Source organism: Pogonomyrmex barbatus, unplaced genomic scaffold (genome assembly GCF_055798465.1).
Source record: "Pogonomyrmex barbatus isolate J1 unplaced genomic scaffold, ASM5579846v1 scaffold12, whole genome shotgun sequence".
NCBI classification, from domain to species: domain Eukaryota; kingdom Metazoa; phylum Arthropoda; class Insecta; order Hymenoptera; family Formicidae; genus Pogonomyrmex; species Pogonomyrmex barbatus.
Genome location: NW_028297108.1, coordinates 834,484 through 857,697, shown reverse-complemented (window position 1 = coordinate 857,697; position 23,214 = coordinate 834,484). Strand labels below are relative to the sequence as shown.

Here is a 23,214-nt window from a genome sequence, read left to right as displayed (position 1 = left end):
GAATAGATCGTGCGTAAATATGCGACGGATAGTTTATGCGTGGAATATATAAATTGCCGTCTTATAAATAATTTACATAGATAAACGATAAAACGCAACCATACAGTTTTCCATTATCCGTCATTCAAGTAATCAGATTGCACATAAAATTTCGGTGTCTCACGCGTAAACTATCCGTAAGCCGGCACAGATGCTTTTGTCGAGCTTTTCCGATGAACACTGAAGATCAGCCGATTGCCTGAAAGCATGAACTATAATTATATTGCAAAAGGAAAAATAGTCGCGTAATCCCGGAGTGACGTGCATGCGCGATTGCGTCATGCAAATTAATTAATTTATTTTTGATCACATTGATGATCACAGTGCAATATAGTCATATATATATATATATATATATATATATATATATATATATATATATCGCTGTCTTACTCTTATAACATAATTTTGTTTGTTATACATTTTACGTTATCCGTGATACTTGGGCGGAAACGATCGAAATTTTATCGACCGCGAGTCGCACACGGGTTACATCATCGCTGTCGGCGTATCGCGAAACTCGCGGGCAAAATTGGACCGGGAATCGCGAGATTTATATTTTTCCGGAACGCTTCGGAGACCAGAGGCTGGAGACCTATGATAAACAAATGAGACTTGGCAACGCGGCCGTCGACGACTGCAGCAGCAGCCAAGGCCTGCTGGACTTTTATTTTCTTTCTCTCTTCTTCTTCTTCTTCTTCTTCTTTCCCTCGCTTCTTTCTTTCTCTCGCTCGGCCTTTCTGTTCTACCCCGCGCGTCCCGTTCGCGCCTTCTTGTTCATTGCCTCCCGCCCCACCATGAAGGAGGGAACGCGAAGGCGGCGGTATGGCGGAGGCGGCGGCGGTGGAGGAAGAAGAGGCTCACACAGAGACTCTTATTTGCTTCTTTCGTTATTCCCCCTATTTTCCTCCCCGCCTGCCGCAAACGACCGCTGCTGCCTTCTTTCGCCGCTCTCTTTCTTCTTTTGCTATTACTTCCCTTCTTCTTCCACTTCTTCCTCTTCCTCTCTCACGCGGCACGCATCCCCTCGCCCGACAGCAACTCCACGGATCTTTCAGCCCCTCGAACAGCAGTTTATTTTTATTGCAATGTTCTGCCCCCGCCTATTCCCCAACCACTCTTTTCCCCGCAACCCCGACCTCGGCCGCCGCTCGGGCTCGAGTTCTTTTTATCCGCGTTGCAACTCGCGCGTTCTTTCGCCTTTTCTTTCTTTCTTTCTTTCTTTCTTTCTTTCTTTCTTTCTTTCTTTCCGCGCCGCTCGCATTGCCCGTGGTCAGTAATTTCGCAAAGGGGTGGCGACGAGAATGCGCGCCTCGGCCTTCGCACGGTGGCGTCTTCTTTTTGCCGCTGCCTCTCTCCCCCGTCCTCCTACTCCATCCGCCTTCGTTCTTCTCTCGCTCTTTTTTTATCCCTCGCCGTTCTTATTCCTCGCGTACGCGCTCTGCGGTCTGCGCGATAGAGAAAAGTATTGACTGCGAACAACGCGCGACCCGAGCGTTCTCATTGCCGCGATATATAGTATACCGGGATATTTGCGGAGTTAATGGCCCGCTCCTTATCCGCGCGACGATCGCGCGATCGAGCGGCGATACCGCGCCGATACTGCGATACACGTTAACGCGTGATCGAACAAACGCTGTAAATCGCTCTTAAATTAAAACGCGAACGCGGCCTGGCCGCGCGCGTTATTTCGATACGCAGCAATATCCGCGTCTCGTTCGCGCGATATCCCGATTAATCCCGCATCTTTTCGCACGCGAGTCTTCTCTCGTCCCTCCAGGGGAACGGACTATTGATAATCCAATTATTTAACGCGTCCAGTAGTCCGTAATTCGTGAGACATTAGCGATTTAATCCAATAAGGTATTGGACGCGACGCGAAATAATTCTCGAACGGCGAGTCCGCATCTCGGATCGACTCGCTCCGGTCGAAGTCACCGCTTAACCGGTCTTATTACTGATGTTGAATTAATAGACTTAATTGATACGTCTCGATCTTGTATACTTCTCTCTTCTCATGCGTATTTACGTTTGAATGGCGGGACGATCGAAATGCGAAAAAGATCACTGTGAAACGATCTATATACAATTTGTTTTTTACGCGATCTTTAATAACGCCCGTTCAAAACACCGTCTACTCGAGCGAATTCCGAATGCGATATTTCGATCGTCTTGTATTACTCGATATATATCTCCTGATACACTTTCTCCATAACTACTCTACTCCACCACCACACGCGCTGCGTAACTTGCTTATGGTCATTGCACTTTTCTCTCTCTCTCTCTCTCTCTCTCTCTCTCTCTCTCTCTCTTTCTCTGTTTTTCACAACTCGCCGCGGTGTCGTTTAACAAACGTTTATTATTACGAGATTTACGTCGTTTGATTATCTATATTTTGATTGAAAAATCAAAACTACTTTTGCATACACGCAGACGGACAAATAGACATGTATTTATAAAATATACACACGTCATCCAAGATTCATATAGAGATATCTATAAAATACATTATGTTTTAATATTTATCGCGAGAAGTAAAATATAACGATATGATGGTAACGAAACAGGACTGAATAATGCAATGTAAGCTGAAATTTTTAAACAAATACTGAAGTATGAATTGCAAAAATAAATATAACGAATATTTTCACGAAATATTTAAAGTATGTTTATTAGCAAAGTATATGTTCGGATTTAAAGTTTGATGCCGGTCTCTCTCTCTCTCTCTCTCTCTCTCTCTCTCTCAATATTCCATTTTTATTTCTTTCTTAATATTTACGCGGATAGGCGAATTTTTTCCAAATTTTTTTATCCATCTCGTTAAGTCGACCTTCATCCAGCAGAACGGAGATCTCGCCGATGCGGATAATCCGATTGAAAGTTCCTCCTCGGGAACAACTTTCGGGACTTTTGCAATTCCTCTCGTGTCCATCTCTCGAAAGAAAAGGAAAAAAAAAAATCAGCCGGAGAAAGAGACACGACCGTGTCGCGCGCGCGCATCCTCTTCTTCCGGCCCCATTGAGAATTCTCACGGACACGCACACGAGCGAGCGTCTTATCGCGACGTCACTGATAAAGCAGCCATGATGGATAGGCGAAGAGTCTCCACCGCAGACTCCGCCCTGTTTTTTTCTCTCTCTTTCTCTAGGCGGTCACGCTTTTAGCACGCACTTTTCTACGCCGTTAACCTTCGCGACTCCACGCCCAAAATAAATCGCCGAAGGCAGGGAAGAGAGAATGGCGAACGCGCGCTACGAAAGAAATTCATTGAAAACCGGAGCTTCCAATTCGATCGATCGAAGCTCAAATGTACATGTATTGTTGCCTAAATATGATACGGTCGGATATTATAATACAATATTATTATAGGTATGGAAGAACTAATAGAATTTAATAATCAGTTGAATTAATTAAATTCTTTAACGTTCAAGTCAAGAGGAAATTCGTGGCTATTTGTATTTGAATATAAAATATGTAATTTATAATAATGCAAAAGTGAATATTATACTTATAACTATAATGGATAGATCTTTTAACGAGATTACGATTCATAAAGACGGATGGGGAACCGTTATCGAAACTACTACTGTTAACGAATTACGAACGAAGATTCACGTGCTTTTGCGAAATCGATCAAAAGCGCGCTTCCTCGTGCATTTTTATCCCGATATCGACCAGTTCGTTATCTCCGCACATTTCATTAGATGTATGCATCATGTACGAGCAGCGGAATGATTGGTAAGGTGCCAGGAATTGAATGGCTCACTTCACCGTAGAGCTTATCCGATAGCCCGAAAGGCCGGTGGCATGTAGTCCTTAAATTAGTCCAAAATTATTCGGCGCAATTCGCAATTAATTAAAGCTTAATATCGGACTTTCCACTCGGAAATTAACCGTAATCGGATAATCAATATCTGTATTAATATATATTATACTGTATAATGGAATATCATAACGTATGTAAGAGCAGAGGAGAGAGAGAGAGAGAGAGAGAGAGAGAGAGAGAGAGAGCAAGGGAGGGAAGGGAAGAAGGGGAATAGGGAGATAGGGAGAGGATCACATCCCGCTTCCCCCGGAATTCCACGCGAAATCGTTCCATCAAATCTGCAAAGGTCGATGCTTTCGCGGTAAGATGCAACCCGCGAATTATCCCCTCGGCACGTCATTCAACGGTAATTTCCGCGTCTCTCAATTCCATCGTGTCGCGTACCGATCGTGGCGCGGATGCGTCACCCTCTGAATCTGACTTCCTCGTCGTAAGAGTTCCGGGCGAGAGACGCGTAGGCGAGAAAAGAGAGAGAGAGAGAGAGAGAGAGAGAGAGAGAACGGGAGGGTAAGAGGGACGGACGGCTTAACGGAGAAGGATCATCATCGCGCATGATGACTCGAAGAAAAATGTACATGCGACGAGTGGAAAAATCCGCGTCGGGTCGAGGATGACACCTCGATCAGCGCGCACACTTCCTGAATCGGCCGGATCGTCTCTCTCCCCCTCGCTTCCCCCCCCCCCTTCGCCATTCGTTGGCCACGAACGCATACGCGCCTTTCTCTCTCGTTCTCCTCTCTCTAGACGCGCGCCCGCGAGCGAGCAGAGGGTGGAGGAAGAGAAGTAACAGCGGCGATGGAATAGAAGCGGGTGAGAGAGGCAGGAGGCGAAGAGAAGGACGTGTATGACGAGAAGTCGCGGCGGCGGCGGCGGCAAGTCAGGGAGCAGAGCAGGGGGGCCAGCTAGCGAAGGGGGGTTGCGTGAAAGAGGAGAGATAGCTCGCGTGGCGTAAAGCGGCGCACGGGCGCGATTGGCTCTTTCCGCCGTGTCGCTCGTACCGATTGGCGAGTCTGCCTTTCCCTCCCGGGATATATCGTGTTATTTCAATCGATATCTCTTCGAGTAGCCAACGACGGATTTTTCGTTCACCGCGGCCGCCTTATCAGCGCGCCTTTCCACCGCGCGCGCTGACGGCGCTTTTTTTCTCCACCGTCCCCCGTTTAGCGCACGCACGCACGGACGGCGGATGGAGCGGCGGACTAAGAAATCGCCGTGTCCCCCCCTTTGGGCCGGTTTAGTTTGCGAGAGACGCCGCACGCTCGCGTACAGCGCTACGTCCGCGCTTCTGTGCATCCGGTCCAACCCGCGCGCGGGCTTACCCCCGGTGCATATAAAAAAACTCCACCCGAGCGGAAAAAGTGATAGTTTCTTGGCGGACGTTGTGGTTTACCTCGTGGGACTCTTTCGGAGATTTTGTCGTCGCGCGCGGGCCCCGTACCCCAGACGCGCGGACCGTCCAGCCGCCACCGTCGGACGATCGCGCGCGCGCGCGCACTCACGGTACCCGATCGCAACGAGCGCGGTGAACGAAAGTAGTACGATAGCGCGTTCCGACTCGAGATGCCGTGAGATCGATCGAAATCTGGTGGAACTCGCCGATCTCCCCGTAAAAATTTAAAGAAATTCGGTCCACCGTGGATCAACCGTGCACGCGCGTGAAATTCAATAAATTGCTAGAGCCAGCGACGACAGCTTTTTTCGTTAAATTAAAGTAAAGACAGAAAGAGATTCGGATGAAAGTGCTGAGAGAATTAATGGAGAAATGCTCTTTTCCGAAATCGCTCGCCGAAACAACCGATGATATAGCTTTCGGCGCCAAGGACTTTGTTCGCGAGTGCAAGGCCGTGGCACGTGCTTACGCAACGATCAGCGGTACCGTTGCGCAAAGGATGACGATCGAGCGAGCATCGGGTCGATCGGGGTAAGGTCCGTTCGCCAACGAGCTGCCATTGTCCCTCATCAAAGGGAACGCATCGCAACGAGAGTTAATGAGGAGGTCCGATGATCGTCGGTCTGATCGCTTGCGCAACATTCATGGAGCGTGCGAGCATTAATTGGCTGATCGGGAAAGTAATCGCGGCGAGCGACAAACGATATCTTTCACACGCGCTGTTATAAAACAAAGAGAGAGAGAGAGAGAGAGAGAGAAAGAAAGAGAGATCATGGGGTTCCGCAAACGCATGCGAAGGCAGTCGCTATCGTTTCTTCACGCGGCGATTTCCCCATTCTCGATTACGTAAGGCCCCGTCGAGATCGGAAAGACCTCGCCCGGTTAATACGTAAAACGTGCACAATGAAGAGCCGCTGTTTGGGAAAAAGATCGGCGGGTGAGATTGATCGAAACAATGGCGATCGAAGAGTCAGACCTCACGCACCGCACTCGCGGCGAACGAATATTACGCGAGCGTAACGGTCAACAATCTGTGTGTTCAGCTAGTCAGGGACGAAACGCCGTCGTAGATCCTACGGTCGTCGGCTCGACCGAGATCCATTCTAGTCGTCTACCACCCTCAATGTGAAAAGCCATCATCCTCTGTGAACTTTATGACAATAGCGATGAACTACTATATACGTACGTTTCCTTAATCCACAACGACGCGCGAACTTCGAAGACACTGGTGTTACCAGTGACAACAACGATATCCTCACGTTCACGTTCGAATAAAGAGACGCGGGAAGAAACCGGGACACGTCTTTAAATTCTTCGTGTCGGAGTGATCGGGGAAGGGCGCGCGAGCGCTCGCAATCATGCCGGCAGTGCCGGGCCCTTTCGTGTCATCGCGCGTCGATCGGGGCGGGTGGGACTCTTCAGGTTGCGTGTTCGAGATTCTTCCGTGAAGATGTATGGCACCAATGAAAGCCACGGGCCGAACCACGGGCCTTGGACACCGCCTCCCGCGCCCCAACCGCTCCCGCCGCAAGCCCAGCATCAAAACCATCCCCGACCTCACCCCCACAACCATCCGCCGAGCCACCCGCCCTACGTACCGCCGGCGTATCAGCATCCTCATCACCACTTGCCGCCCCAGGTAATTATTGATGGATATATTCCACGGCTAGTTTGAGGCCGAGGATCGAAAATTCACGCCAGGAGAGCGCCGACCACGTGGCGTCCAAAAAGAAAGCTTATCCCTGAGGGTGCATTTGCCACGCATGTTAAATAGCTACCATCACGAATTCTAATGAATCTAATGAATATATTAACCTGAGAAATATCTAAAAGCTAAAAAGTACTTTTAAATCTCCGACGTCTTTTATATATTACGTGCTAATAATAATTAATAATAACATAATGCTACCAGAAATAATAATATTAAAAAATAATATTGAGATGAAACGCAGAAATTGCAAACGGATCAATTTGAGAGAAATCAGCGTTTTATCGACGAATTATCTCAGTTCAAGGGAAAGACTAAACACGATAAGTAGTTTACAGACCTGGATAGGGTATAACTATCCCTAGATATACTTTACTCGTTTGCTCAATCGGACGATTAATCACGTGGTGGAGACTGCTGCCTGATGACCGCTTATTAAATTATCTACGATGATTCGAATTATGGTTATATCCATGATAGTGTCTTTACCCACCATTAAACGGAGGGTGTTCTCCGGACAATCGTCGTGCGATCGAAACGTAAAACCCGTTTCGTACCTAGCAACTGCGCTGTAATCTTCGATCGTTCGAAACCGTCGTCTTTAAGGTGTCACGCGAAAATCACTTCCACACAGGTGAGCGCTCGGATGTTTCCGAAAATATCGATGTGACAGGAGCGGCCGAAAACGCCCGTGTTAATAATTAACACTTTCGAGAAGCCGCGCTAAAAATGATCGTTGCATATTTGATCGCGCCCCGTGAAAGTTCCGACGCGGTCCGCGTCGGAAAACTTTCGGGAATTGAAATTGTTTTTTCGCAGTCGCGAGAAGACGCGTCTCCTCGTGGATCCTCCCGTGCTCCGTCGCGCGGCCGCGATCTGTCCCCGATTAGTTTCCCGATGGAAAACGGCGACCCTGTATCCATTATATCGTCGAGTCATACGAACCGAGTCGAATATAGCGTTACCAACGACGTCGAGACGTGACCGCAAGGCCGGCCGATCATTGATAGACTTTCGCCCGATCGCCGATATTCGCTCGGCGATTCTGCACTCTTGACATTGGGCTCGCGCGGCTGGCTATCCATCGACGCACATTAATACGATCGATAGTCCGCTATCGCGCGATCTCGTGGTGTGCCCGTTTCTTTTCTCTTTCTTTTCCTCTCCTCTTTTTTTTTTTTTTTTGTACTCTACCCCACACAAGCCGCAGGATAACGACTACCTTTCGGCATCCTTAATTTCGATGTGCCGCGTCGTGTTATTTGATCCTATCCGCCGACGAAACAGGAAGCCCGATTTTGCCTACCGTAGCAGAAGGAAACAAAAAGAGAGAAATATGCCTTTAGCGGTATCAAAATTTTGTTTTTTTTTTTTCCTCAGACATTTAACCGATCATTTATACCGGAGATTCTTTTTCTTTTTTTTTCTTCTTATAAAATAATATATCACTTATACGTGCGTGACTTTAAGAACTTTTAATTGCGATAATTTTTCGTTGTAACGCCATCGGATAATTAATTTAAAATTAATCAGATAATGGACGACAATATTTGATTCTTCGTCTACATAATTAAATAATTCATATGGATAAAGAACTGCTCTTAACTGGATATAATAAGTAGACGAGAGAATCGGAATCTCTGCATTCGACTCTAAAATTAGGCAGATGCAAGAAATAGGGAGGAGAGAGAGAGAGAGAGAAGATAGTGAGACAGGACCGCAGAAATCCGTTCCGCGGAAATCAAATCGCCAGATACTTCTTTTTAAGCAGCTGATTGGCGGAACGATTGTTCGCGCCGACCGGAAACGGACAACATACCTCGCGGAGGATCAACGTGCAACGATTCAGGCGGATTAAAGCTGACAATTACAGGGAGCCGGGAAGGGGGAGGGGAAAGGCAAGGGATGGCTCTCTCTCCCTTTTCCTTTATATTACAGTACACACTATCCGCGGCAGTAGTTTAGATAGATAGGTGGGTAGGTAGGTTCGCGAATGAGTCAGGTCATGCTAGGTTAGATTGGACGTTGTCTCCGTACACGTATGCGCGCACTGTATACACACACACACACACACACACACACACACACACACACACACGTGCGCACATGGGCAAAGATATACCATATGTGAGCCGCCGTTGTACGGCCAGCGTGCGTGGGTGGACGGAGGGCATCGCCGTGTGCGTGTACGCGTGTGCGCGCGTGGAGAGAAGGCATATGGTCAGCAGGTGAGACCTTCGCTTTGTATTCCAAGTGTATAAAGTAGCCCACTTCGAGTGGCTCGACGTTACTCACGGACGTAACTCACGGTAAAAGGGGCCGGGGGAGGGCGGGAGGGAGGAATATAAAAAAAAAAGAAAAGGGAGAAAAAGGAAGGGTTGCCCGCGTCGGCTCCTCCTGAAATGCTAACGATCCCTTCGAGCATCAGCATCAGAAGGAGAGATCTGCCGGCGCGGCGAAGTCCGTACCGAGCCCGTCGTCCGTCGCGATTCGAATAGCGGAAAAACAGGGTCGTGCATTTTTCAAGCGAGAATCCCGCGGCGAGAGGACTCCCGGGCGCAACTGTGTCAAAGATGACTCGCTAAAACAAAACAGATACGAAATAAGAGGTGGAACAGTCCCTTATCGCGCGTTAATAAATCAGAGACTGAAAATAGTCGCTGTCCTTCCTCGCGGGCGCTTAGATCTTGCTGCATTAAAGAAGAAACATGGATAGAGCGATCCGAGAGTTAATAAAAAAGAGCGGACGGGGAGGCGGACGCAAAAATATGAATATCGCAAAGGGGGTAAGAAAGAAGAGCGAGTGGGAGAAGTAGAATCGAAACGAGAGTTGTTCCTACGGAAATACAGTGGGTGTCATTTGATATATTTTTCCATTATTAAGGACATTAAGCCGGGCGGCCTGCGGGCCGACTCTCTTCTTTCCGTTCTCCTCTTCCTCTTTCCATTTCTCTTTGCAGTCCCCGTCATGACCGCGACTTCTCTCTTTCTCTCTTTTTTTTTCCCGCGGCTGGCGACGGCGATAAATCAGAAAAAAAGATTCAAACCGCCAGTATGGTCGGGCGTCGGGACGCAATTTTCCGTCTGCCAGGAGATAAAAATTTGATTAATGACTACGTACTTTTGAAATTTAAGAAATGCGCGGCATTCTCGCCGAACTCTGACGAAAAACTTTCGGAGAATAATAGCCAACATTGTTCGTATGTCGATGCCATTGAAATGACAATCTTATTTTAACTCTGAGAATTAAAAAAATAATTGCATCGTCTCTGCACTTAAAAAATAATTTAGTTTATATTAACGCAATTTGAAATTGAAGAATGTTTATCGGAATCGTCTAAACTTTCAATGTATATTTTATTCTTATACTGTGTTGCAATTTAAATGCGAGTATGCGAAGAATTCGATAATTCATCATATCAGCATGCAAAGACAGTCATCTCATCAGTAAAAACGTCTTACGCCTAAAATTTAAAGAAATCTCGATGGGCCACTCTAGACAGTCGTTAAAAATTCGCGACGTGATTCCGCCTTGGCGTCAAACCATTTTTTCACGAACCCTTCCGTCATTCCCGACTCTGGTTAATCATCGTGAAAGTCCGTTCACGAGGGGCAAAGAATTCGAAAAGGGAAAACCCGTGTTGGCAAGCAATTACGGATAACTTTAAAATATCAAACAAGCAGATTAAAATCACATAATACAAACATGCAAAAATATACTCATTTATATAATAGATGTATTCTTGCTAGCTTTAGACATATATATTTTTTTTATTTCTGAAATTACATTTATATTTATTAATAATTATATTTATATATATATATATATATATATGGACACACACATAATTATTCATGTTTATCAGAATAATTTATAGATAATTATATATATATATATATATATATATATATATATATAATATAGATTAATATAATTTTACAATCTTACACACACACAAATGTATTATTTTGGTATCAATAATTTTTTCAATACATTATATAAAATCGATGTAAACCCAATGTTCGTGAAATATCGGCGTACCGGTTATACATCGATTAAACGGAGTATCGCCCTTCGTAGCATTTCCTCCCTCCCTCTCGAGCACCACAAAACAGGAACAATTTCATTCAAATCGGTGACGAACAACAGCCGGCGGACCGTGTCCGGGCGCGGAGGTAGAAAAAGGCGAGGAAAAAGGCGCGGAATAAAATCGCGTCGGGCAGCCTCTCCCTCTCTCACGGGGATTAAAGAGTCCAGGGATGCCCAGTGAGCGTCGAGATCGTCGTCACCCCGTCAAGTATCCGTAGTCACGTCGAACGGCAAACGGGGGAAAGGGTTGAACTCGTGGAAACTTGAGAACCCTCGGTGACAATTTCAATTCTCTCTGTCCCGCTCGACATCTTCTTTCTCTCTCACTCTCGGAGGGCCTCAGCGCTTCTCTCGTCGCGAAAGGGGTGACCTAAGATTCTTAAAACTTCTCACGAGATTTTTCGATTTTAATTACAGTTTTAACATATTTTAATAAAATCCTCCACCGTCTTCGCGAGTCCATCCACCCGTCTCCGTGGTGGTCCCCTCCTCCCCGCTATCCTCCTCTTTAATTCCGCCAAGTTTCGGTTCTTCTATTCCTCACGCCGAATCCTATTCGCCCGACCACTCTTGCCGCGGACTGTACGGCCTTAACGTTAACTCTTTCGTTCGTTCACCTACACCCACACCCACGGTACGGGCGCAACACCTGTTCCTCGAATGAGGAGAAGCCGAAATTGAACGTTTCTCCACCCGGCTACGCGGCCAGATCCGCCGCTCTATCAGTTTCGCTTCTTCCTCGCGGCGCTCAGGAGGAACCGGAGTGAGGATTGGATTCGTTCTCCACGCATTTCTCGTATGCCTCGGTTTTGTACCGCAAACGCGATGTTTCGACCGATTCTTTTTCGCCTCGAGATTCTCATCGTCGTGCCGAGGTCGATGGAATCGAGGCCGATAATAAATTGTAAGCATCTGAGCGATAGAGTGATCGTCCATAAATCTGACAGATAAGAACACGTGACAGATCAGACGTAAATGTATTATAGACACACTAAATGCATTACAGGGATTCATAAAATTACCTTACTCGAAGGTGTCACGGTTTGCGTAAAACATATAATGATACTCTAAATCAAGCGGACGGAATGAACTAGGTTATAAATTTCATCGAGTTCCAAGTTCTCACGTTGGTTCCAGAATCGGAGTTTGTAGCGTCGGTCAGTAGGTCAAGTTGCACCGCACCTTCGTTCCGCGATTATAAACGTTGGCTCTCGGCCTTGCAGTACCACGACCTTGCTAACTTCTAATCGCCAAGTTCAACCACCACGACTCAGACGATTAGATGATATAACGTCGGAATACGATTTCGCGCGTCTCCTCGATACTTATGTAATAGTGCCACAATTTAATCTTAATATATCCGTAAAAGAACTAGCGCAAACACATAATGGAGATACACGAGGATCGATCGAACCGTACGTGTTCTGAAATCTATGCCGAAACTGTGAAGAAGAATATAATACCTTGGAATAACTTTTTTGCATGACTGCAAGACTTCTCCCCTCTACTTATTTATTTTAAAATTTCAATATTCTTTCAAATATTATAATAATATTACGTATATATTATTCAATTGTGAAACTTATTTTTGTCTATATAATATATATTTATAAACGACTTCTGTATATTAATAAAAGTCGATTCCACGGTACGATATTCCTCACGTTTTATCTTGAGATTTCCTCGCCTCGCCCTATCTCTCAATAAACGCGAGTATGTTTTTCAAAGCTAAACGATCTTGCGATCTCAGCATGCAGCAGCAGAGGCGAGGTGATCTCATCAGTTTCGGTGATGCGAAACCGATGGCGATCGACTACGAAGTGCGAGAGGCGGTCAGAGTCGATCTGCCATCCCCCGTTGCTCGGCGAAAAGTACAGCGTACCAACTAACCCCGGCAGTTCTTCTCGCAGATCTTCATGCACAAGAGCGCGATGCAGATGCACGCGAGGGAGCTGGGCGCGGGTGCACTGACGGCGAGGCCCGGCGGCGGCGTGGCCGGCGGCCTAGCCGGTCTGGGTGTCGGTGTCGGCGTCGGCGTCGGACCGGGCGGCATGATCGCCAGCAACGAAGTCAAGCCGCACCAGTGCCAGCAGTGCCTCAAATCGTTCTCCAGCAATCACCAGCTCGTGCAGCACATCAGGGTCCATACGGGCGAGAAGCCGTACAAGTGCAGCTACTGCGACCGCAGGTTCAAGCAGCTCAGCCACGTGCAGCAGCACACACGACTGCATACGGGTGAGTTTTGCCCTCCTATTGTTGTTGCAGGCGCACCACCGCTCGCGTTAACGACATACGCGCTCGGTAGGCGCGCGCGGAGGTTTTTCCTCGATTACGCCCGATTAAAGTCGACCGCCGCGCGTAATCGGCACCGCCCGTAAATTAATGCAGAATAATACGCGTTAAGCCCTGGTGCCCCACCACACACCGCTGCCCAGGGCTCGTCGCCGTTATAGAACTCGCGCCGAGTTATTGGTCAATAAATTAGTGCACGAATATATATTGCTGTTATAGTAAATTCTATGAATACTATATCGCCCGGGCTATAGCCAATAATCAATAAATTAATATGCAGTTATTGTCTGTACGGGCAATCATGCGTCCCGATTGTGACTAACTTCAATGCGCGCCGGTGCGAAATTGCTTTGTGCATGCAACATGCGTGCAAGTAAAATATTCCTACGCTCGAATGATACGGTCGAATGAACGAACGAACGAACGAATGAACGAACGAACGAACGAACGAACGAATGCATCCTATCGCCCCGCGTGCTGACTCTTTCGCGCCCCGCAAGGCTTCCGATATTCGGATAACGATGCAGCCGCCCGCGTAGGAGGCGGCTTGCAACTAAAATAACATCGACCAGGCCGAATCAGGAACGAAGGATTTGCAATAATGAGAAAACCCGATCTGACTGCAAAGGCAAGCCAATGGGTCGCGTCCGGGCAGAAAGAATTTCATTAAGGGATGAACGTAGTCACTCGGAAGGTATTAGCCTCGCAAGTGAACGGTCAGCGAGCGCGCTGGCCGCACGACTACTAGCCCCTTGGAAAAATCTCGTTGACCTTAACGAAGATCTGCTTTGCTGAGGCAGCGAAAAAAAAAAGAAAGAAAACAAAGAGATAGAGAAAAACGCCCCGCGTCAGGTATTTGAGCTATTTAATCTGAATCGGTGCGGAGCGAAGGAGAGATATGAAACCCCGAGTAACAATCGATTCTAACTCGAAAGACTCGTTGACAAAGTAAACGGATCCTCGACGTTTCTTTGCCGACGTAACGAATCGTCGAGTCGTTCTCGATGAATCGCGAAGAGAATCATCTTGCGCGACGCGAGTCCTCAATATATACGCGACGCGACGCCGCGTTTCGACGTAGCTCGATCGGAGCGGTTTATAAAAGCAGACGTCGCGCGAGTTTGACGAGAATATCCAACGTAACCTGGTTTTCTACGTTTATCTTTTTATTTGCACGCGCCGCACCGCTTCGGCCGAGCCTGTCGTTTCTTAACTGTAAATAGCGGCAAAAGAAAGAACTCGCATTGATTTTAGCCGGCCCATCTCTCAACCTCCCGTCTTCTCGCTCCATGTCTCTCTCTCTCTCTCTCTCTCTCTCTCTCTCTCTCTCTCTCTCTCTCTGTCTCGGCCTCTCTTTCTCTCGCCCTCTGTTGCGACCACCCACGGCCAAATAACTACTGCTCAGCCACCCCTTACATTAATAACCGCCCTTCTCCACATATCCCACCCCTCGTCATCGTCCTCCTCCGCAGGGTGGTGCTCGAGTTGGGCGTGTATACACGCGCGAACGTAAAGGGTCGCTTTGGATTTCTACACTTCTACCGATAAAATGTTTTAAATGCGCACACGTATGTGCCGCCCTCGGCCTCGGCTGCATCGAAAGGGTGCAAAACTTGCAACGGTATCTCGTGACGAGCTGCGAGCGCTCGAGCCAAGTTTAGCCGCCGAATCGAAATATTTCTATTTTCGAACGTCTTAAGGAGAAATGATTGAGCGGTGCAAAATTTATACTCACACAACATGCAAACTCAACAAGCTTGTTGGCTCCTTGTAATCACGAATTTTACGTCTTGTCGAATATACAAGCTCTCAATAATTTATATTAGTTGCTCTTAATTAGCCGCGAATCTATTATATATATATATTAATCATTTTTTCATTAATAGAATATTTTAAACTAAATATAAATATCAAACAATATTTATATTTATTATTGGAATGCGAAAATGTTGTGGAAATTGGTTATATTTATAAAATTGCTACTTTTTGTATTAAATAAAAATTACACTTATAAAATTGCGTTTATTTAGTTTATTAATTTTATTTAATTCATACCTACCATTGATGTTATGCAAAATGCAAAATTGCACACATACAACATATATGTGGTGTGTGTGTGTGTGTGTGTGTGTGTGTGTGTGTGTGTGTGTGTGTGTGTGTGTGTGTGTGTGTGTGTGTGTGTGTGTGTGTGCATATATATATAAATATATATATATATATATATGTACACATGTCATACATATATATTATATAATATATTCATATATACATATATACATATATACACACAGATATATGGCTAGATAGATAAATATATAAAAATCAGAAAAACAATAATACATTGGTACTAATTAATATCGAAGTAACGTGAATGCAAAGCGGCATACTCGGAAACCATGCGCATTTTTGCAACAGAACAATCCCGTTATAGCGTTTGCACTGCGTATTGATTTCTCATTTCGATGAAATTCTGGCGCGGCGGGGCACGCGGCGCGATTGGTCGTTCGCATTCAAAAATCGGCGGGAATTCGCCGGCGTGCCGACATGCCCCCTTCCTCCTCCACCCACCGTCCATCGCTCCGCAAATATGCACACGAGTTACATCGTTTGCCCATATATATGTGCACGCGTGTCTATATATTATACATATAATTCATTAACCGAAATTTGCACGAGAACGTACGGCTGGTAAAATGTACCGTGATGGGAGAGCGAAACGAAAGAACGAGGTCGATGGAAGGGAGCAGGCGGAGAATATAATATCGACGAGTGTCCACGATATCGATAGCTGGTCAATATCTGTAGCCTAGACAAATACCTGGCGAGGGTGCGGAGAGTGCAAGGGCGGAAGAGAGAACGAGAACGAGGGTGAGCGAGTCCGTTCACCCCCTCTCGCGCCAGCGGCGCGCAAGGATGACCAAACGGCCGAGCCAATGAGGGTCCGGCTCGCCCCACCGGGGTGGCCGCGTGCGAAAAAGCGCGGGAATTTTTCGATCGCCCGATCGCTCAATAATGGAACCGAAGTTACGTGCCGCCACCGTCGCAAGCGCCGCATGTCCGCGCGAGCGCGTGAACGCGCGCGATCCTATGTATATTCCTACACGTACATGCAACACGGAGCATACACACGCACGCATGTATGCACATGTGTGTCCGTGAGCGTATGCGATCGGGAGATGCACACGGTGAGAGAAAGAGAGATATAGAAGGAAGGAGAAAGAGACATAGAGTAGCGATAGAGAGAGAGAAAGGTAGGTAGAGAGAGACAGAGAGAGAGAGAGAGAGAGGGAGGGAGGGACAGATAGAATCCGTGCATATAGCAGGCCAGAGGCTACCAAAGATTATCCCTTCGGCAGCGGGCAAAACTCAATTTCCCGGCCAAAATCTAATGATCGACCGCCCTACGCGCCAGGGACTAATCGGTTTTCCCGGAGCCGCTAACTAGGCGCGTGTGTGTGGCTGCGAAAATCGTCGATCGAAAAGCGGTGCGGATAGAATGGCGCGGGACAATCTCAAAGGACTACGGGTTGCGATTGTTAAACGCTGCGAAAGCCCGTAATCTGGGCGTCCATTTGGTAACATCTATGACCTAATGATCCGTCTATGAGCGTAATCCACGCTATGAAAGACGCTGATGCGTAATGGCCACGTTATCGATAACACATCGGCATTCTCCCCCGAGCGACTACGCAACGATTTCTCGCTGAATGGGAATTTCTAAAGGATTCCCGCGGGACGAAATGCGCGATTTTGTGTCCATCGCGCGAGAATCACCGAAAAGAGTGCGTTGAAAAGGGGGCCAGCCCGCCGCGCAGAGAGGGCGTCGCCGTGATGATGATAGCGGTGTTTGAAAAAAGGAGCACGTCCTACCGAAGAAATTGACCGGACAATTTTAAAGCCCACTTAATACTGCGAAAAATTGCCGTTTCGTCGGCACATGAATAAAAATTAAGGCTTCTGCCTCGACCTCCGTTTCCCACCTTCCCCGCTTCTGCGCGCGTGGAACAGTTTGGAAACGAGCCTGCATATCCGTATTTACGAGGTGCCGCGGTAAAACGAGAGGAAAAGGACGAACGCTCCTGAATTTAAACCCCCGCGCGTCCTCCTCTCGTCCGCCACCTCGCTTCCTCAACGGCCTTCCGGCGGTAGTCTTCCGAGAGTCCGTGGGTTTTTCCGTCCCTCTCGCACTTTTAATTCGCTAATTTCGCCCGGTTAAGAATTCATGCGGCGGAATGCCTCTCGGCGGACGTCTCGAGAAAAATCAAAGCGACGAGAAACGGCGGGGGGAGAGGTCAGAGGGTTGGGGGTCGCGAGCGCCGCGGAAAAGAGCGGCGCCGGGTGGTCCCTTTATCACAAATGGCGCGGAATGAAAGATTAAACAACGGCATGGCGACGTGCTTTGAGCACGAGAAATAAAAATTACGAACGAGATTGTACGGAGGAAAAACTGCACAAGTCGCGAAATGAGCTTTCGCTCAAATGTCTTTTTTTTTTTTTTTGGCGATCATCAACTCTACAGATTCGCGGCAAAATTATCGATGAAATCTTTGCGTTTCGAGAATATTCTAAACCCGGAAGTTGATTAATTTTCGTTGATTAATATAACGCAGGCTAATCAGCCTGCCGACCTATAGCCTCGCTATGAATGTTTTAACAGAACGAGCGTTAGTTCTAATACCAACCCGCGTTCAGCGCGGCATACTCGTAAATTACTCGTACGCCAGAATTCATGCATTCATGCAATTTTGCGAGCGATGTAACCGGCCCGCATTTAGTAATTAACACACTCAACTTCAGCTTCGCTGTAGCGACTTAAAAAGACACGATTATCGATAGACACTGAAGTCTGTAACTTTGCAATCTTTCTTCTTGCATAACTGGTTTCACGCTAAAATTTCCTCGCGCTGATATATAACCGATATATTTATTACCGATTATTATATTCGGAAATATTGTTTTAGGAAATATTATTTGAGAATAAATACAAACATAATACTTATAAAAAAATCTCTATGATTTTCCATTCTACAACCCAAAAATCATTCCGCTCTTTTCGTTACTTTTTTATTCCGATCAAATGCATTTTACTCATGTCCGTTCAAATATTGGTAAGCTTCGGTGAGAAAAAGCTACGGGAAAGAAATGAAAAGTGATTAAGCCGGTAGCAACGCCGTATGGTCCATGGTCGAAGAAATGAATGTATAGTCACGGCGCATATGCATAGCCTATCGACGCGCGCATCAACCTATTCTAATTTTCTACCAACCCTTCCGCGGCGCGGTTCCGCATTTTTTCCGTGAGGGTTAATTTGAATAGAACCTTTACTGTAGGGATGACGAGGAGGGAGAACGATAATAATATACGCCTACGCTCTTTTTTTCCATCTCGACCTTGAATCGTATCGAACAAAATGACTCGACAATAGACTGACTGTCAATCTTTTTTATGCGCCTGTCGAGGCCTTGCCGCTTGTTGCGGGGTGCGATCGCTTCCGCTATCGATTGACGGCCGCCGATGAAACGACGATTAGAACACGATCGCGTGAATCGCCTTGGCAATTTTTCCTACTCATTGCGAACCCGCCCGCGCGCACGATTGTCATCGCACGGCTGTTTGTGATACGAGATAAGGAATCTCGGTGCAATGTTTGCACGGCTTTCTGTTGACAGATCCGAATGGCGAGCTAATAGCCGGTAAATTGACATTTTTGCGCAGAATAGTGTGCGATAGAAAATTACGAGAAATAGGTGAATTGAAAACGCCCGACGATATTTTTTTTTTTTTTCACGAAATTGCGAATTTTTTTTAGATCAAAATTAAATTTAAATTTTAACATTTGTATGTGAAATCAAAATTTTAACGGTGTATCGTTTCCGTTGTTTTTTTTGGTCTTTTTTTAGTTGTATTAATTATAAGAAGGAACTATCGCGAGATATAGGGTACTACATTTTCGAATTGCTTCTCGAGCGAGGAACAACGCGGTTAAGTCCTTTTTCACGGCGACTCGGCGAGTCTCCTATCTTTTTGTCCGGCACCTTGTACGGCCTTAGTGGTCGATGAAACTAATTACGCGGGATGGCAAAACGTGGGCTATAGTATGCATATTGTGGGGTATAGTGCACTTACTTCGTTTTTTCCCACCCGCAGTTAATTAAAATTTAATGGGAAGGGAAACCGCGAGCTCGCCTAGCCGGACAAATCACGTGACTCTCGAGAGTTCTCTCACAGTTCAGTTATGAAGAAACGAAGCACGATACTTTTAGATGGGACTTAGCGTTCCTCACGAGTAGTAGCCCCCATTTAATGCACGAACCGATTTAATAATCGGATTGTACCTTAATGCTCGCGGTATTTTAACGCCACCGAGTGGTTTCAAAATGTGTCGTAATTTCGTAATTTAATTTAAAGTTAAAGAAGCAAAATCGTAAAAATGCGCGAAAGCGCGCTTTTTTAAATCCGCGGCGAATGAAGTTATATTTCATTTCGTTGTAGATATTTCGCCACGAATGTTTTTCAAGGCGCGTTCACTTTTTCCACACAACACGCAAATCCGCAGCGCGTCCTGAGATTGTTGCCATGAGAGTGATTTTTTTCCGCGGCTATCTTATCGCTCGCAGCTGATATAGAATAGTCCGAGATGCAGCTAGAAGTAATAAGTATTCGTCCAAGTATAAAAAGCAAGGTCGCGTTAGTTTTCATGCTCTCGTGAATTTATCGTTTATTTAGCGCGACGTAAAGGCTTCTCGTCACTTCTTCTCCCGCATTAATGATCGCATTTTCTGAATAAATTTTCTTTTGGAAACAGCAATAAAAAATGACGCTTGAGACTGTTTCGGTAGAATCGAGACACGATTTCAAAGTAAATTCAAAAGGCGAGGCTCGCGTGATTCTCGTAAGACATTTAAAGAGACACCGCCGTTTTAATCTTTGAATTCGGCCGAAAGTTCACCCTTGCTTTACTGACTTACTTTCGAAACCCTTTCGCGAGCAGAGTCGCTCCTTCAAGATTCTCCTAGCGAGACGAAAATCCCTCTCCGGGACGAAACATAAGTACGTCGCGGAGAAACAAAAGGAATATTTGAAATACAAATAAAATATCCGTGTGCCGGCCCCTTCCGGCGCGGATTAATTATTCTACAGAAAACTTGGTTCTCTCGAAATCCCAGTTATTTTCACCAACGGTAGGACGCTTTTCGAAAAATATATACGTACATAATAAAATATATACATATATAAATAAATATCAAAATAATATTTCGCGGTTATTTATTCGCGAATGTAATTCTGTCTAAGTGCTCGCTAATGGATGTTGCTCGTTACCGACGAGCGTTATGAATAATAATGTATCTTCGTTCGCAAGTTTAAAAATCGCGATCGCCGCCACATGGCCGTGCTGTGAGGGGAGTGATTTTCGGATGGAGAGGGACGAATTTTCAAATATACGTAAATGCGTGTGTCGCGAGAGAGCTCGGGCCTTCCCATCGTATTTGTCTCTCGCGCACGAGATACGCGCGCCGTACGTAATTATATCACGCTTACGTGCCCGCGCCGCGGTGAACGGTATTATACCCTAACGAAATGTAGATTAACTTTCTAATCTGGCACGAAAGCCGGACTTTTCTTTTTCCGCGCAAAATCAGATACGATCCTCGAGCGCGGAGCAAGGCGCACCGCGAGCGCTGTCACATTTTAGCGCGCCGTGGAGAACCGGTCAGTGGGTTAAGGATACTTGATGCGCTCCTCAGCCTCGGATGCAATAACTTCGCGCCGACAAATGCCACGACTGTTAACGTTTCTCTCTCGTCTCTTTTGTTTTTTTTTTCCCCCTTTTTCTTCTTTTCATTCGATAATTATTAGTACCGCGTGCGCGCTCGCGCGAGCGAGCGAGCGAGAGAGAGAGAGAGAGAGAGAGAGAGAGAGAGAGAGAGAGAGAGAGAGAGAGAGAGAGAGAGAGGGTAATCCACAGCCGCGAGCGCATCGACGTATATTTATTTTGCATCTGCAATTACTCCGATTATCGATGACGCGTCCCGCGCGCTATCGCATCGGCCGTCCAATAATCCAATAAAGAGAGAACGAAAGCCATACAAAATGAGAACCGCGTCCGCGCTGACGGTCCGGGAAATAAAAATGCATCTTTAAGTGGAACAAATAGATATCGCCAATGTAGCACCGCCAATTATCGCGGAGACATTACGATTGCAAAACGCGAATCTGTGCATAATTGCATTAACGCCATGTCTTATTGATATTATTAATGACTTAGTAATATTAATCGCTCCGTCCGAGATTACAATGTGACGAACATATAAATTTATTGAATGACTAATTTATTGATCGCGATATCTAAAAGAAACTCGAAATATAACAAAAATTCTGAATTTTTCAAACACACATTGAATCTTTAACACACTGTTTTTAACTGAGAACGGAGAAATATATATATATTTATCTTCCTTTCCTCTCTCTTCGTGGAAATAAAATTGATCCGGGGCTGTTAAGGCGCAAATCGAAGAAGTCTCACGATAATGTAATGTAGTGCCGATATAATATTTTCCATCTCTCGCAAAGAAGAGCTGCATCTCTTTATCGCGGCGACTCAGCGGTGCCGAGAGCCTCGGACTGGAAAGATTTACGCGGACCATTTATATCGGCCGCTCTCGGGGCCGGCGGGTCAAGAATATTGAGCACGGCCGGCCGTAAAATAAGATATAGATTTCCATCTAGTAAACTTTCTACACGACATGTGTGGGAGGTAACGCGCGGGACGCCATACGGCATACGAGAGCGCGCGGCGGATCTCCGCCGTCTTACGTCGGAAACTTCGGGGCCCGAGTACGCGCGCGCGATATGTGCCCGTGTTACACACGCTTCTCACCTCCACGTGATACGTACGCGAACGAACGTATATCGCGGCCGTATATACGCGATAGGCCTGAAATAAGGCGCGTGAACGGCCTTCTTCGAGAGAGATGATGCTTCGAGCTCGCTTTCTCGCGAGCGTCCATTTCTTAACGCGCGAAAAAAACTCGATAATACTCACTTTCTATTTTCTGAGGTTTTGTACTTTCAAAACAAGACGATCTTACAGATCTCGACAAATTTTTCGCTTTTCTGAATCGAATGTTATATCTATAATTAGAGCCGTTCGGAATGGTAGCTCGTTATTAATTCAGTTGTACGTCAACCTCATCGAGGAATCAAAGGTCGTTCAACTGGCAACTCGGAACGGGAGAGGGGAGGGGGGGGGGAGAGTATAGCCTTCCCAGGATCTTACGAACAAATGGCTCGCGATGAAAAATCGTAAAGACACGAGGGCCATCAGGACTTAGCTCCGGCCACTCGACAAGCCGAGCGTTCATTCTGAGACATTAATTTTTACCCCTTTTTACCCCAGTCTGCCTAATGACTCGAGGTTCGCTGTCCTGATGATGAGAGAAAGAGAGAGAGGGAGAGAGAGAGAGGGAGAGAGAGAGAGAGAGAGAGAGAGGGGGAGGGGGGAGAGGAAGCGAGAGAAGAAGAAGAAAGAGACAAAGAAAAAAAGGTCTCGATGAAATGCCTGTTAAGCGGCGAGAGATTGTCGTTAGGGGAAAGGGGTGATGATCTTGTCCTGTATCCAGAAACGATCGTTAACCATTCTCGGACGGATGCGGACGGGTGAAGGAAGCAGGCGTCGCGTGTTGTACTCCTCTTCCGGTGTCTTATATAATTCGTCCTCCTTTTTTCCTCTCTTCTCTCAACTAGGACCACTTCAACCCCTCGTTTCCGCGAGTCCTCCCCCCTTCCCCCTCGCCTCGATTCGACTAGACTCGTTTTCAATCCCCTTCGCCACTGAGAGCGAGCGAGCGAGCGAGTGAGTCGACGACATC

The 23,214-nt window shown here is 46.5% G+C and overlaps 1 protein-coding gene across 6 annotated transcripts in view; it reads left to right on the top strand.

Moving 5' to 3' along the window:
• Nucleotides 1-23,214, top strand: part of dati (zinc finger protein datilografo) — a 91,369-nt gene that overhangs the window by 19,897 nt on the left and 48,258 nt on the right. For all 6 annotated transcript variants that reach the window (XM_089071688.1, XM_089071687.1, XM_089071691.1 and 3 more), the window contains exon 3: nucleotides 12,952-13,288. In XM_089071688.1, coding sequence (XP_088927814.1) covers nucleotides 12,952-13,288 — 337 coding nt within the window. The remainder of the gene's footprint in view (nucleotides 1-12,951; nucleotides 13,289-23,214) is intronic.